At 39.6% G+C, this 16,734-nt stretch overlaps 1 protein-coding gene across 3 annotated transcripts in view; it reads left to right on the forward strand.

Annotated features, from left to right (window-relative positions):
• Positions 1 to 16,734, forward strand: part of EVL (Enah/Vasp-like) — a 178,034-nt gene that overhangs the window by 83,764 nt on the left and 77,536 nt on the right. For 2 of the 3 annotated variants that reach the window (XM_069489684.1, XM_069489693.1), the window contains exon 1: positions 9,040 to 9,141. The exons of the other annotated variant lie outside the window; for it this stretch is intronic. In XM_069489684.1, coding sequence (XP_069345785.1) covers positions 9,131 to 9,141 — 11 coding nt within the window. In that variant the 5' untranslated portion in view covers positions 9,040 to 9,130. Of the gene's footprint in view, positions 1 to 9,039; positions 9,142 to 16,734 lie in introns of those variants that run through there. 3 annotated transcript variants of the gene reach the window in all.

Genomic DNA, 16,734 nt, shown 5'->3' on the forward strand with positions numbered 1-16,734 from the left:
TGTCTCTCTTTCTCACTCATTCTTCCCCTTTTTTTTGCAGTTTATTTAAAAAGTGAACAAAATCTTTTGCTATTGCTATTAATATCATATGAAAATCTAATTGAAAAGAGAAAACTGAATTTTACCATTGTATTAGAGTATTAATGGTAAAGTTAATTTTAATAAAATTGTATAAACAAATCCATCTAATTTTAATTTTACTGAAGATTTTTATAAACTTTTCATAACCTTTATTTTTAACTTTTATATCCATTTAGTTTTAATTAGTTTTAATTTAAACCTATACATTAGACAAAATTGTCTTTTGTAACAAAAATTATATTTCTATGTCATAATTTTTTATAAAAAATATATCTTATTTTTCATGCAGAATTATTTGTCGTCTATCTAGTGGTTTTAATTACATGTAATAATCATAATGTGAACTCTTTAAAAAACCTGAGAAGTTAAAGTAACTTTGTTATCAGTTCCCAATTTTTATTAGCATACCTAAATATATTTAGTTTCCTATATCATATAAAAATAAGATGTCATGGTATATAAACTTATGTTTAACAATTAATTTTTAGTATTAGTAGTATTTTATCTTATAAATGACTCAATTTATGATTATCCTCTTTAACCTAACATAACATGACTTTAAGATTTTAAGTTATTGAAAAGAATTTTGAAACCACAACATAGGTTCCATCCCTAAGGTCTTTCCTGGTCCTCCTGAGTCTCACACAGCCATGTGGCATCAAAAGTGGCTATAAAGGACAGGGCCTATGTGTGTCCTCAATTCATTTACCAGGTGCAGAGTTCAAGATGGAAGACAGGATGCCTGGAGGATCCAATTCCTCCAGAATAGCCAGGAGGCAAAGCTGGGACAGGGAAGAAGGGGCCATACTGGGCTAGATTGTGCCTTGTAGCTGCTGGTCTAGGCACTGAGGACATGTCCCCAAGACTCACCATGGCCACCTGTCCAGACCCCAGAATCCAGAGGCTCAAAACCAAAAACATAAGCTCACAGTCAAATCCAGCATATATTAAAAATATTACAGAAGCAGCAATTCTATGACCTTAAAACATCTAAACTTTAGTAACAATTTTAAAACTAGTTTTATTTATTGAAGATTACCAAAGTCACATGAACTAAAAGGCATTTGAGTTCTTTCCTGTTCTCCTGATAAAATATATAAGTGCTTGGCCGGGCGCAGTGGCTCACGCTTGTAATCCTGGCACTCTGGGAGGCCGAGGCGGGCAGATCGTTTGAGCTCAGGAGTTTGAGACCAGCCTGAGCAAGAGTGAGACCCCGTCTCTACTAAAAATAGAAAGAAATTATATGGACAGCTAAAAATACATATAGAAAAATTACCCAGGCATGGTGGTGCATACCTGTAGTCCCAGCTACTCGGGAGGCTGAGGCAGGAGGATCGCTTGAGCCCAGGAGTTTGAGGTTGCTGTGAGCTAGGCTGATCCCACGGCACTCTAGCCCGGGGACCCAGAGTGAGACTCTGTCTCAAAAAATATATATATATATTTAAGTGCTTACTTTTTACTTTTTTTAAAAGCAAATTATTTAGAGCTCTCTTACATATTTTATTAGTGAAATATCACATACTCCTGACATGTATAGACACACAAATATACAGACAGAAGCAGAATTTTTATTTTCTGGCTTTAATATATATGTATGTATGTGTGTGCGTATACATATAGATATAAAACTCAGATCATCAATCTTTTAATTACCTATTTTATTGCCCTAAGAAATTATTAGCTAGACAACAATTTGCCTTCTAAAATGATTACTCCTAGGTGAAGCAAGGCGGAAAATTTATATTTCAAAAGCACAGAGCTAGGACTTTAGGCCTAAATATTATATCATCATTTACTCATACCAAGGGAAAAATGATTGTATGTAAAGTCCCTGTTAAGACAGGATGGCCAGGAAAAGTACTCTAAACAAAGGTGAGACTTGTCATGTAAATTTAGAACAATAGTGAGAGTTTCTAGTGACTTAGGCCTCCCTCTTAGACAGAAATTTCCTTTTTTTATGGATACAAAAATTTTTTATGAAAGAGTTTCAAGGTATCCAATTAAGGGCCAGGAGCAGTGCTCATGCCTGCAATCCCAGCACTTTGGGAGGCAGAGGCAGGAGACCAATCAGAGCAACAAAGTGAGACTCCCATCTCTATAAAAAACAGAAATATCAGCCAGGCATGGTGATGCACACCTATAATCCCAGCTACCTGGAAGGCTGAGGCAGGAGAGTTGTTAAACTTATTAATAATCAGATCTAATCTGATCCCACACCCAGATCTAATCTGATCCAACAACCGGTATAGTTTCTCTTGCAACTTTCAAACCAGTTAGGATCAAAAATTTGCTCCAATTTGGAGAGCTCAAAACACAAATGTGTGGAGCTTCAGAATCCGAGAAAGAATTCACCCATGAACTCCAGTAATGGGCACAACCTGGCGGGTACGTTGCTTGTCCACTTGGTGCTCCTAGGGGGTCTCTGGGAGCTCGATTTCGGAATCCACTTCTGACAAATTAAATTTACCAGAGTTTAATTGAGCAAAGAACAATTCACAAATCAAGCAGCTGAACCAGAAAAAGTTCAGAAAGACTCCAGCTCTGCAACGTGGTTAAAGAAAATTCATTGATAGTATATGTAGTTCAGCATTTGCCTTAAACAGTTTGGACAGTTGGCCACTGTTGCTTGGCCAAAACTCAGTGATCAGCCAAGAGGAAGGAGCAGAGAGGAGTGAAAGTAACTAGAGCCAATTCTAGCTGGAACAAACAGCTGACATTTTTGCTTTTGAACCTTTTAACTAAAGTACCCTTTTGAGTGAAACCGATAAGCCTTAACCAAGAGGTGTCTCCAAAGAGGAGGAAAACAGTTTTTAGAAGACCAAAAAGTCACAAAAGCAGCTCAAAGAAAGGAAACTTTCACTAGCATCAACAAACGCACGAGTTACACAAATACCAAACCAGAACAAGTTCATTCCTTGCCCAAGAATTTAACCTATGCTGCCAAGGTGAAAGCACAGAACTTTAACCAGTAGGCTACAAGATAAATTGGCTTCTGCCATTCTTCCCACAGGGGTGGTGTTCAAAGGATTTTTATCTTTGTTTTAGACCAGAGGTAAATACCTTAGGATTTAATATTTTCTGTGAGTTTTGGTGCCCTTCCTCTTCATTCACTCATTCATTCATTCATGAATATTCATTTATGCAGTCACCATTTAGCCTGTACCTATTGCATCCTAAGCAGTATACTACCTGCTGAACTCAAGTCATGGTATCACGTTATAAGGTGCTACCTTAAATAATGCTCATGTTTTTTAAACTTCCTTGCTAAATATGCTTCTCACGTACCAACAGTTCCTATTCTATTTTTCCACCATTTTCTGTTGCCCTGACATGATTGATTTAGGAATTGGTACTATTCCTGCAGTACATGGTTATTAACAAGGCCATTCCATTCATCAAACAGATGAGGAAGCCAGGGTCAAAAGTAGGGATGTGAATGCCCAAGGACATACAACATGTCAATAATAAAGCAAAGGCTAGAATCCACATCTCATAATACCCTGGTCAGAAATCTTTATACATCTCTTGAGCTTTCTCATAAAGAATTATGAGAGAGCACTATGCAAGTGCTTTATTAAAGCTAGATGATAGAGTTAAAAGAATACCTCCCAAAAGTTCACTCTTTCCTGTTACCTACTTAGTGAAACCAACAAAATACAATAGTAACATGTGAAGGACAGAAGAAATGAGATGTGAAACTGAAAGGCACTTTTTCACAGTGAAGATGTTTACACTTATGCTGACATCTTATAGGAAATGAAAAAGAATACCCTTTGGTACTTTAATCATAATTGGCTTCTGCTTCTGGCCATGACAGAATTAGGGTAATGGCTTGCTCTCTTGACAAAAGCAGCTATGAAACTGAAGAAAATATATGCATTAACTGAATACACAAAGGGTACTAAAACTCATACAAAATATTAAATCCTTGCCATTTTCGGGCGTTAGACAGACAGCACAGGATTCTGATTCTTGAAATAAGAAACACCGTGAAGATGCCCCACAGTGGCCCTGGCTTTCTGCCTGTGGTAACTGACTGGTCGTAGCACAGAGTGGTGGAGCCAAGCTGAAAGGTGACCTTAATCAGCTCAGGAGGCCGATATTAGAATTCCAGGCTACTGAAATAGTTGGACTTTGCAGGGCAAGGAACTAGAGAAGAGGAAGCCCATGATAGGGCAAGGCTAGCAGAGTTCTATGTAAGGATTCACTTTGGATTGTTGGCCAAGGGCTGGCTGTGCATGTGCAGAGTGAGGCTCTCCATGAGGCCTAGCAAAGATTGTCTGTTGTCGGGCTAAGAGCTGAATGATGATGCCAGAGGTCATGCAGTGCTGGGAGATGCTGGAGATCCAGCTATATGTGAAGGAAGAGACCTCACTGAGCACCTCAGGCATTCATTTGAGACCCCCGAACACCATACCTTAAGACTAAGGTTGTGCTCTTGAGTAAGGGGGTCACACCCTAGAGCTAAGTTCAAAATGGAAGTAAAACTTAAGAAGGATTTAAACCAAGCTTGACAGCACCAGAAGGATCTGCCAGCAGTTTGCCTACCTGCCAGAACAAACACCTTTAAAGGAAGACAGCATAATCCTGTCTCTTTTTAATGTTTCATAACAATGTCTAACATATAGTCATAAATTCGTAGATATATGAAGAGTCAGAAAATGTGACTTAAGGGGAAAAAAGCAGTCAGTAGACCCTGAGATGATCCTGAAGTTAGAATGAACAGAAAAATACTTCAAAGTGAGTATAATAACATTCAAGGACTTCAAGGAAAAGGTGGATAAAATGATCAAACAGATGGAAAATCTCAACAGAGAAATGGAAATTATAAAAAATTTACCAAGGAAAATTCTAGTACTAGAAACGAAAAATTTACTGGATGAGATTAAAAGTGGATCAGAGACTACAGAAGAAAGACTAGTAAACTTGGAGACAGAACAATAAAAGTCATCTAATATGAAAAAGAGGAAAATATTGAAAAATAACTGAGCCAGATGCAGTGGCACATGCCCATAGTCCCAGCTGCTTGGGAAGCTGAGGCAGAAGGATAGGTTGAGGCCAGGAGTTCAAGGCTGTAGTGCGTTATGTTCATTCACATCTGTGGATAGCCACCACACTGAAGCCTGGGCAATATAGTGAGGCCTTGTCTTTTTCTGAGAAAAAAAAAAAAGAAAGAAAAAAGTGTAAAGAAAAAGAATTAACAGTGTCTCAATGACTTGTGAGATAATATCAAGAGTTCTACATGTGTGTAATTTGAGTCCCAGAGGGAGAGGGGAAAGAGAATGAAGCAGGAAAAAAATATTTAAAAAAATGATGACCAAATTTCTTAAATTTGATAAAGAAAACCTTAACTTATGTATCCAAGAATCTCAGTGAACCCCTGGCAGAATGAATGCAAGGAGAACCACACCTAAGCCCTTCATAGTCACACTGCTGAAAACCGAAGAAACAGAGGAAATATTAAAAGTGACCGGAGGAAAAAGGATACATTATATACCTTATATATGAATGATGGCTGACTGTTCCTCAGAAACCCTGGAGGCCAGAAGATAGTGAAGCAACATCTTTAAAGGGCTGAAAGAAAAAGAAAAATCTCAGAATTCTCTATTCAGAAAAAGTGCGAACAAGCATGAAGACAAAATAAAGATATTTTTCAGATAAGAGAAAACTAAGAGAATTTATTGCCAACATACCTGCTGTACAAGAAATGCTAAATATATATATGAGATATATGACCATCTAGAACAAAAATATATAGCATTGTATTATGAACATGTAATACATATGACAGCTATACCATAAAGAATTGGAGTGGAGAATGAAATACAGTTGCAAAGTTCACGTTTTACATGAAGTGGTATGATATTAATTCTAAATATGCTGTGTAAAGTTAAGGATGTGTATTGTAATCCCTAGAAAGGCCTCTAAAAAATAAAGAGTTAATAACTAAAAAGTCCATAGAGAAATTCAAATGGAATTCTAAAAAGTATTTAGTTTACCCAAAAGAATGTAGGAAAGGAGAAACAGGGGAACCAAAAACAGATGAGACAAATAGAAAATGAATAGCAAAATGGTGGACCTATCTCTATATCAATAAATTAAATGTAAATGGACCAAATACCCCAATTAAAAGATAGAGATTGTTATTCTGGACCAAAATGGAAGTTACAATCATATACTGTCTACAAGATACACTCTTTAAATAAGTTGAAAGTAAAAGGTTGTATAGTAAAGAGAGTAATAACGTCACCCCCACTACCCTGCCCTAATCCCCAGAACCTGTGAATATGTTACCTTACGTGGCAAAAGGGATTTTGGAGATATGATTAAAGTTATGGGCTTTGAGATGGAGCAGTTTTCTTGGATTATCTAGTGGGCCCAGTCTAATGACGTGGGTCATTAAAAGCAAAGAATGTGTCCAGGCTGTGGTCTGAAAGAAATGTCTCTATGGAAGAAGGGTCAGAGCAATGCTGCATTGCATGCTTTGAAGATGGAGGGAGGGGCCATGAGCTAAGCAACGCAAGTAGTATCTAGCAGCTGGGTATGGTGAGGAAATGATTCTTCTCTAGAGCCTCCAGCAAGAAACACAGCATTTCCAACACCTTAAGTTTAGCCCAGTGGGACACATGTTGAACTTCTGATCCATGTTGGACTTCTGACTTAAACTATTATCTTACAGAAGTGTAAGATGATAAATTTGTGTTGTTATAAGCTACTAAGTTTGTGGTAATTTGTTAGAGCAGCCGCAGAAAACCAATACAGGATGGGAAATGTACTAACAAGAGTTTTGAAATACATGAAATAAAAATTGACAGAGTTAAAGAGGGACATAGAAAAATCCACAGTCATAGTTAGAGATTTTAAGACCTTTCTCTCAGCATTTGATAGAAGAATTAGACAAAAAAAAAAAAAAACACAACAACAAAAAATAGCAAGGGCATAGAACTTCTGAACAATACTATTAACTACCTTGACCTAATTGACATCTTGAGAACACTGCACCTAATTTTAGAATATACATTCTTTTCTTGTGCACATGGTACCTTCACCAAGATAGACTACATGCTGGACCATAAAACACATTTCTCTAAATGTAAAAGATCATACCAGGAAAAACAAAAGAAGAAATCATACTGAATATATTCTCTGACCATAGTAGAATTAAATTAGAAACAAATAGCAACAGATGTAGGAAAATACCAAATGTTTCAAAATTAAATAAAATACTTCCAAACAATCTATGGATAAAGGAAGAAATTAAAAGGGAAAATAAAAGTTATTTTGAACAACAAAAAATGAAAACTATAATGTCAGAATTGTGGTTTGCAACTAAAATGGTACTTAAAGGGAAAAGCGTATCTTTAAAGGCCTTTTAGAGGCCCAGCACAGTGGCTCACACTGTAATCCTAACACTCCGGGAGGCCAAGGCCGGAGGATTGCTCAAGCTCAGGAGTTTGAGACCAGCTCTGAGCAAGAGTGAGACCCTGTCACTACTAAAAATGGAAAAATTAGCCTGGCATCGTGGCAAGAGCCTGTAGTAGCCCCAGCTACTGGGGAGGTTGAAGCAGGAAGATCACTTGAACTGAAGAGTTCAAGGTTGCAGTGAGCTGTGATGAGGCCACTGTACTCCAGCCTAGATGACAGAGTGAGACCTTATGTCAAACCCCATTAACTGCATTTTCAGCAGAGTACATTCATCTCTCCAGTTAGAACTGATCTTTCTTTTGTTCCGTACTCTGTACAGCTATTTTACACTATATTAGTAATATCATTTTAATGCATCTACTTGCTAACTTACCAGTCTCTTCCTTTCTAAACTATAAGGACAAGTACTACATTCTTTTAAAAGTTTTGGTTTCTAGCATAATGCATGCCACTTAGTGGGTTCTCAGTAATTTTTTTTTTTTTTTTTTTTTTGAGACAGAGTCTCTCTCTCTTACCTAGGCTGGAGTGTGGTGGCCTTATCACAGCTCACTGCAACCTCAAACTCTTGGACTCAGATGATCCTCCTGTCTCAGCCTCCTGAGTAGCTGGGACCACAGGCACATTGCCACGATGCCCAGCTAATAACTTTTCTATTTTTTGTAGAGATGTGGGGAGGAAGGCTTTCGCTTTTGCTTAGGCTGGTCTCAAACTCCCAGCCTCAAGCAATCCTCCCACCTCAGCCTCCCAGAGTGCTAGTATTACACACATGAGCCACTGTGCCTGGCTTGTTTTCAATAAATTTTGAAGGGAAAAAAAGGAGTGGATCTTGTCTTCTTATGAACCCTGTGGAGATAGTCAAAATAAGAATAACTAAACCCATTTTACAGTTGAGGAAATCAAGGCCACAGGCTCACTTAATGAACAAATAACAAAGCCAGGTTCAATTTTCCTCAGATGTTTTCATTTCAGGCTCTAAATTGCTCACTGAAACATCATTAGAGAGCAATATCTCCCCAACAGAAGTACAAATTTTATTCCAAACTCAAATATTAAGCCTTCACCAGCTTGTAGTCTTTATCATCTAGTCTTCTGTTCTCTGGAAGATCCGCGAGGACTCTTCCAAGTTCTTGCAGCCGTTTCATGAAGGCCTGTAGGAAGTCATCTGTGCTGAGCCTGCACTTTCTATAACAGATGGGAAACCTAGGTCCAGACGTCTTAATGGCTTTGACTTAGACAAGACTGTAGAGCTAATCAGAGTTGGAGCCAGCACCACTACCTGGTCCCCACCCCCAGCCCGGTTTTGTCCGCCCTTGCAGGAAGCACTTAGAGGCTTGAGGTTGGCAGCCTTGGGGGTTTCAGGCCTGTGCAGTGGCTCTCAGCCACCCACGCTGGTGGGGCGCTTGCACTGTTAGCTTCTTGTTTCTCTATTTTCTACCTAGGTTTCAGTTTTTAACTTGGGTTTGTTTCCCCTTTGTCTCTGGTTCAGCTTCCTTTTCCTGTTTTGGCTTTAAGTAGTCTAAAAATCAAGTTGCCTTCAGAGGGTCTGTGGTCCTCTGATCAAGGCAGCTTCGGGGGAATATAGGACTCACCTCCTCAGGGTTCCCTGTGCAGCAGCCTGTCAGCCATGGCCACGAGGTGAGTACTGGGACCAAAAAAGGGGACAGAGGGATGTCAAGAGGAAACCTACAATCTTAACAGTGAAGGGACCATAGAAATTGTCCCAGATCCCCTTGTTATATTGATTGGGAAATCCAGGACCAGAGGGCAAGAGACTTACCCAAGGTCACACAGCAAGTTAGTTTGCTCACTCTCCATCTGCTGGTCTTTCCATTACACAGGACTGTGTCTCTTGGGGCCTGTGACCTTTAATGGCTTCCGGGCCAAAAGGGCTTACTCTGAAGTTAACTCCTGCCTCAGATTGTAGGGAGGAGGGTCTTAACTATCTTAGGGGATTGTTGTTTGGCTCAGAGGTGTAGTTGGTAGGTCCTGCTCTTCTCTCTGGAGTGGCCCGAGACATACAGTATGTTTTCTCTACATACGGGCAAAGAGGGTTCCTTTTATAATAGAAACTTCATGAACTGTGATAGCAAGAAGGCTATTAGTCCCGTAGACTATTGCTGTTTAGCACGTGTGCACACCAGAGGGTCTGCAAACTGCTCTCCTAATTGGGAGTGCTCTTTCTAAATGTGAGATTACATGTTGGACCTGACTCTTCGCTGCCCTGTGACTCTGAAAGATTGTACAGAGTCTTATCTTGTGGGGGTTGGCATTTATTTGATTAACTCGTTGCAGCTTTGCATCTTACTTATCATAAAACAGTGAAGGCGCTATTTCACCAGTTTTCTTATTTAATTCTTTTAACCCTGTTGGATGGGTGAGGAAGCTGTTACCATTCCTGTTTTGTGGCTGAGAAGGCTTAACCTCCAGAAAGTCATGGGGCTTGGCCAAGGTCACATGGCCAGTTGAGGAAGGACCAGAGCCTGGGCTCAACTAGAAAGGCCTTGTCCAGTGGTTTTTCCAGCACATTGCACAGGCTCTTTAGAAGCGTTTTGCAGTGAGTTACTAAAATTGACATGACAATGAGCAGACCTTGTCCGCTGTTCCTTCTGGTCCATAAAGGAGGCTTTACCAAGGGGAGCATAGCTCTTACCTCATGGTGCAGTCTCTGCTGAGCTGCTGGAATTAACTGGCCCAGGGGAACTCGCTGCTTTTGAGTGTGTGTGTGGTTGTCTTTATTTCTGCTTTTCTGCAAGGAAAACAGGCAGCTAACAATTAAGACCTAAACTCCCCAACAACTTACCTCCTAGTTTTCTATCATTTTAGTAATTTAGCTTTAAAGCTGCAGTCCCCAACTGGTCCCTGGCCTGTTAGGGACTGGGCGGCCACAGAGCTCCATGCCCCCACATGGAAAAATTGTCTTCCATGAAACCTGTTCCTGGTGCCAAAAAAGTTGGGGACCACTGCTTTAAAGGATTTGTGTGGGGAGCAGTGGAAAACAGAATGCTTTCCATTTCAAAGGCATGTTAACTTCCAAAATAATTTTCAGTTGTAAATTACGTTGTGAAAAGTTCAAGCAGCTTGCTCTATCCTGTCAGTTGCTAATTGCAGAAAATTGTATCAGAAGTAAATGAGGAGGAAGCACAGTAATTTCTTTTCAAATGTCTTTTAAAATTGTAGAAGTATTAGAAGTTTCCATCTTGACCTTGGAGATGATCTACAGCAGATCATCTAGGATAGTGGTGCCTTGGGCATCTTACCCTCTACTTCAGCCAAAATAACTCTACTTTTATCTTTTTTAATGTATTCCTCAATATTTCATTGAGGGGGAAAAAAGTTGTTGGTGATAATGACTTCGAGTTTTAAAGATTGCTAATCTCATCCAGCTCTTAAGTGAACTGATCAGGAAATTGAGGCCCTGAGTAGGATAACTTGTCTGTGGTGAGTGGATTAGTGGCCAAACCAAAGCAAAAGCCTAGGTTTTCTTGTGCCTCCCTCCCCTATGCAAGGGTGCTGGCACTCCGTCACAGGTCCCTGACCTGGCCCTGTAATGACAGACCTGGTAGGCACAGTGTTTTCATTCTTCCTCATGCTGACATATAGGGATCTCTACATTCTAAAGTTACTGTGGTGCCTATGGTGGGGATACAAAGGGACTTTGTATAATGAAAACGTATCTTATCGGCCTTAGCTCGGGCCACCCATCGATCAAGAAAGGTGTTATGAGCCCCTCTTTGTGGACTGGGAGCTGGGAGTTCTCTTGAGCACATGAAAGTGTACCCAGTGCTTTCACTGGCATTATTTCACTTAATTCTCACAACAGTCTAAAGGTAGTGTTTTTATTGTTTCCATGTCATAGAGGAAGAAACCAAGGCAAAGAAACAGAGAGTAGCTTGACTAGCCAGCGAGTGATAGATCCAGAACTTGAATCTGTGCCTCCTGACTACAGATACCTTGCTCTTTCGCTCTTACACTCTGAGTTAGAGCTGGCGTCGGCCCTCCCGGACTTGAAGAGAGTGGGGAAGACAGCGCTCACAGAAATGAGAGACTCGGTGTAAGGACCACATAGCTTAGACAATATTAAGTGTAGACAGGAAGAGCAACAAGGTGAGAAGTTGGGGGCTGTCAGGAAGGATGTCAAGGAGAAAATGGGATTTCAGGAAAAGTTTGAAGATAGGGATGAGTTTTTAAAAAGGAACTTGGCAGGTGTCCCAGACAGCTGGTCAGCCAGGGGCTGCTCTGGGTGCCAGGGGCACAGTGGTGAACAAGTCAGGTACTCTTGTCCTTAAATTGTACTTGGGGCAAGGTGGGGGGGATACAGTCAAGAAATCATAAACAAGAGATAGGAAAAAGGTAAACTAGAACAATGTGGCAGAGAATGACTGGGCCGCTGCCTTGGCTGGTGCCCTTGGTGGGAATATTGACTTTGAGACCTCAGTGGTGGCGTGAGGCAGCCATGCAGAAACCTAAAGATGAATACGTTGGGGGTGTGGGGACAAGAGGGGCAGCAGGTGTCCTGAGATGGGAAAAATTTGGTGGGTTCAGGGGTAATTACTGAACCAAACTGGGGCCTGCACACCTGGCGCAACAAAGCCAGACACTGCAGCTCAGAGTTGCAGCAGGGGAAGAGGCATTTTTATTGCATGGCGCCTTGCAAGGAGAACGGGCAGCTAACTCTTAAGACCCAGAGTTCCCAGTGACATACAGGCCAGGGCTTTTAAAGGCGGGGTACATTTCAGGAAACAGAAGTTGAAATAAATACATGGAGGTTATTTATTGGCCTAGCCCAAAAAGGTGGGATGTCCTGAAGCAGCGGACCTATGGATCATAGGTAGATTCAGAGATTCTTGGATGAGCAGAAAGGAACATTAAGATGGGTGTGACTCTCTCCAGGCTCCTCAGGGGGAAATTTAGAACAAAGAATGGCAGTCAGAGTTCAATTCCTCAGTTTCCCCTTATCTGCATTTTCTATCTGTTGGGGGGTTTCTAAAAAACAACTCAAGAACATATGTTAAGATGCCATCTTTTTGTTTCCATAGGGAACCAAAACACCTCATGACTCTGGCTTGCTTGGAGGGCCACTGTTATTTCCATTGACTTTTCAAGGCTAGCCAGGTGCCCAGAACTTGCCCTGAAGGGACTCAAGGTTTTCCTCTGTTTCCATGCTTGGGGGGCCCTGCAGGCCCCTAAGAGGGACCCTTGCTCCATCTCAGGGTCAGAAAAAAAGTAGGGAGGTGGAAGCAACATGAATAAGGGAAGAGTGAAGGGAAATAAGGGCAGAGAAGGCCTTCTCGTGCCTGACTGCATAAAGCCTGTGAGCTGTGCTGTGGAGTTTAGATTTTACTCATAGTATTATGGGAAAGCCTTTGGAGGGTTCTAAGCAGAGGGAAAGACGTCTGATAGAAGCTTAAGAAAAATCGCTCTGGCCACTGTGTGGATAATGGTCAGCCTAGTGACAAGGATGGAGGCAGGAAGACCTTTTGGGAGGCTGCCACAGTCATCCAGGTAAGAGGTGATGGTGGTTTGGACTGGCAGTGGAGCAGTCAGTGGAGCAGTCAGTGTAGGTGGTGAGAAGTCACCACATTCAGGAAGTACTTTGGAGGTATAGCTTCCAGGACCTGCTGATGGATCCAGTGTGGATGTGAGAGAAAGACACGAGTGAGACACGACTCGGGTGGGTTCCTTTTACCAAGCTGGGGAAGGCCTGATACAGGTAGCTAGAGTGCTTGCTGGAGGAATCTCTGGGGTTTTGGCCCTACACAGAATGGATCCCGGTAATGTTGGTTGGACGAGGCTGACCTAAGTGGGAACTAGTTGACATCACAGTGCAGCAGCAAGAGACACAATATGAATGAGTGATAGATGTCTGCCACTTTGTGGGCGAACCAGTTAATTTCAGTCCTTTCCCTAGTCCGTTGTCTTTATGTGCTTTGGGTTTTTTTCTAAAGCATTTACCACCTTCTGACATGTTACTATCAAAGTAAAATAAAAATGCAGAGATGAATCTCTGAAATTAAAATGTTTTATTTGAGAAGAAAGAACTGCAATTCAGAGCATACACACAGAACAGTGGTCTTCAACATGTCTAAAGAAACAAAGAGGAGGTTAAAGGTTTTATAAGAGGAGAAGTGTTATGTGTTGGTCTTTGAGAAAATCGGCTGGCACTAGTAAGGTTCTGGGGAGCTGGCCAGCTCTGACTGGTGAGCAATGGCAAAATTAGTGGAGGGTTACAGCAAGTTATTTCAGCAGTCAGTAAAACTAGTCTCAGCTTACAACAGGCAGTTTCAGCAGCTGGACTAGCAGAGAATTACCTTTTTGGAGCAATATTATTTGTCCTGAATACTTTTCTGCTCTTGTCTCTGGATTCTGTTTTAGTTGGATGTAATAAGAATGACCCAATTTGTAGGATCAACTTTCACATTTCCCCCTTTGGATCAAGATCTTTCTCTGAAAGCATCACTTGTCAGCCATTTTGAAGTTAGGTTTGATTGTCTCTCGGTGCCAGGATGGACCTGTCCCTGTTGTCTCTGTCTCACGTCAGGAGAAAGATATGGGGGTCTATGTCAAGGACACAGGCCACATTTGGGTAACAAAGAGGCCGGAAGGAACAGTGTTCCCAGGGCAGGTCTGTTTGGACTCTAGCCTCATTTCATCTTTTAAGTTCCATCAGCAGTCATCTAGAGGTTTTGAGCTAACATCCTGTTAGGAGAGTTGGCTTTACAAAGATTAGACAGACAGTAAGAACAAAGTTTAAAAATTATGATACAAAAAAAATCAAGAATATAATAAATCCAATTTGAATAATAATTCTAAGCCATGAGCCTAATTTTGAAGGTAACCAACTAAACAGATCAAAAAGTCCAGACAGACCTGGTGAGACTTGCTGTAGCCACTTAGTAGCATATCAAGACTGGGTTGAGTTAAAGCAGAGAACATTAGCTTTACAAAAGGGGCCATCAGTACAATTTGAACAAAAAGTTGTCGGATGTTGTTAAAGTTACCCGTTATATGGAGTAAAAGGATTTTTTTAGGTCGGGTTTTGTCAAGTTATCAGAAGTTACTGATTGTAAAATCTTAATTATACCATTATCCTGTCAAATGAAAAAGGTATCATTAAGGAGAGTGAAAGTCTCATTATGATATGGAGTCTTGTTTCACATCTTACAAAAAGCCATTTATAGTGTGGAAAATGTCAGTCTCTTGTCCTGGTTTGCAGTGTGAACATCTCTGATTAGGCATCAGGCAGTTCCGTGAATCTTCTGTGTGGTCCCAGCATCAGGCACAAGACTTGTTTCTTTAAAATTTATATAGTTTCAGCTTATAGGGCTTTAGGAACAGAACAGTTTCTGTTTTAGTAATTTTTATGGATGAAAGGTGAATTAGAGAAACCTAGAAAAATTTAGGACTTAGTCTATAGGCAGGTAACAAGAACTCCAAATCAATGTACAGACTTACCATCTAATAACAGGTATATTATAATTTTTTTGGAAACAACTTTTTTCCTCTACATTGACTATATAGGAATCTCAGATTTAAACACTTGTTGAGGCGAGGAAGCCAAACCAAGGCAGACTTTAGATTTTTACTTACAATCTTAAGGTTCCTGGGCTTGCCAGGAAGTGACAGTTTTTATTTATTCATTGTAAGCCTTAGAACCCTTGAAGACAGGCATTTTATGCATATTTTCAAATATGACATTTTAGTCAAAGCCTTGGTAATAACCAACGTTTTTATTTTGCTATAAAGAGAAAGCAGATTTTTATTGGACTTATGTAAAAAACCATATTGTCCTAAGAATACGCATAAATAGTTTTCTTGGAAGAATTAGGTAAAAATTTTTTAAAATGCTTTTGTCTTTGTTTGCAAAAATATACTTTACCTAATTGCTGTAAATTATAGATAGTTTAAGACAGGAAAATTTCATTAAATCTGCAAGGTAAAACATTTGAGTAAAGACCAACATTTTAAATAAAAGTCATAAAAACATTATCTTCATCAGTTATTCAGTCTCATGTAATCAACATTTGTTCTGCTTTATCTTGATCAGTAGTTTCCATGAATCTATCATTTTCTTTATTAGAGTTCTAGAAATTTTTATTTAGTCCATTGATCTTAAAGTGTCAGAAACCTACATTTTAGAACATTCTAGAGTCTTTTCCATGAATCTGATTGTAAATGTTTTTTTAGAGAAGAGTTCAAAACAATAACTGTGGATAATAAAATCTTAGAATTGCTTGGTTAAAAATCCAATAAAAGTTTACAGTCAACGAGGAAATTTAGTTATTTCCATTATATATAGCATCTTAAGATAACCAAAATTATGACTGATAACATATTAGATTTCTATAAATCTAATAATCTTATGATTTTTGAAACATTCATATCAACAACCTCCCCGTAAATGCAGCTAAAAGAATATCTAGTATCACTTAGCGTTTAACAATGTTTCTTATACAATTTACCAAATATACCTAATCACTTATTAATAGTATCTCTACAAGATGAGAAAGATGTCTTTTGAGGCTTTCCAGGGGCCCAATAGAAAATCCCAAAGTAAATTTTAGGTCAAAAAGACTTAATTTAGGATTTGCTATTGGAGATGTTTGTCAAAGATGCTAAAAGGATAAAAAACACTTCATCAAAATGAAATCACAAGTTGCTATAAAGTAATATTCATTCAACAAGAATGGTAGTCAAAAGACTTCAAAAGCAATGTAGAAAGTTACATGAATGAAAAACCTTAGCCGCTTTAGAGGTCATTTTTCCTAATTAATCAAAAACCTAACAAAGGTAACACAGAAAATTATCTTGATAAAATGTAAAATCTTCATTGTGTAGACTAGCTACCAAAAAGGCAAAGAAAAATCTGCAGTGTGAATGTTTCTCCTCATGGGAAGCTCGTTTACATAACCTGGAAGTCAAAGCTGATGAAAAGGGTACTTGAATTTAATCAGACGTGGGGAGAGTGTGTCCAAGGTTATGAATGTACATTATATTAACATTATAGAGGAACGTAAACATGAAAACCAGTATCTTGAGCAGGGGAATTCATGACTCTTAGTAACAGCATGGGAAGTTTCCTGGTTACATGGAACAATTCAGACATATCAAGAAATGCCAAGAGTACAGAATCAAGTTATACTGAAGAAAAACATTGCTTTTTTTAGGCCTTCAAGATAAACAATTTAGTGTCAGGCCACAGCAGCAGAGTTAGAACTGGAGAAAAATGTT

The sequence above is a fragment of the Eulemur rufifrons genome, chromosome 2, assembly GCF_041146395.1.
Source record: "Eulemur rufifrons isolate Redbay chromosome 2, OSU_ERuf_1, whole genome shotgun sequence".
Taxonomy (NCBI): Eukaryota; Metazoa; Chordata; class Mammalia; order Primates; family Lemuridae; genus Eulemur; species Eulemur rufifrons.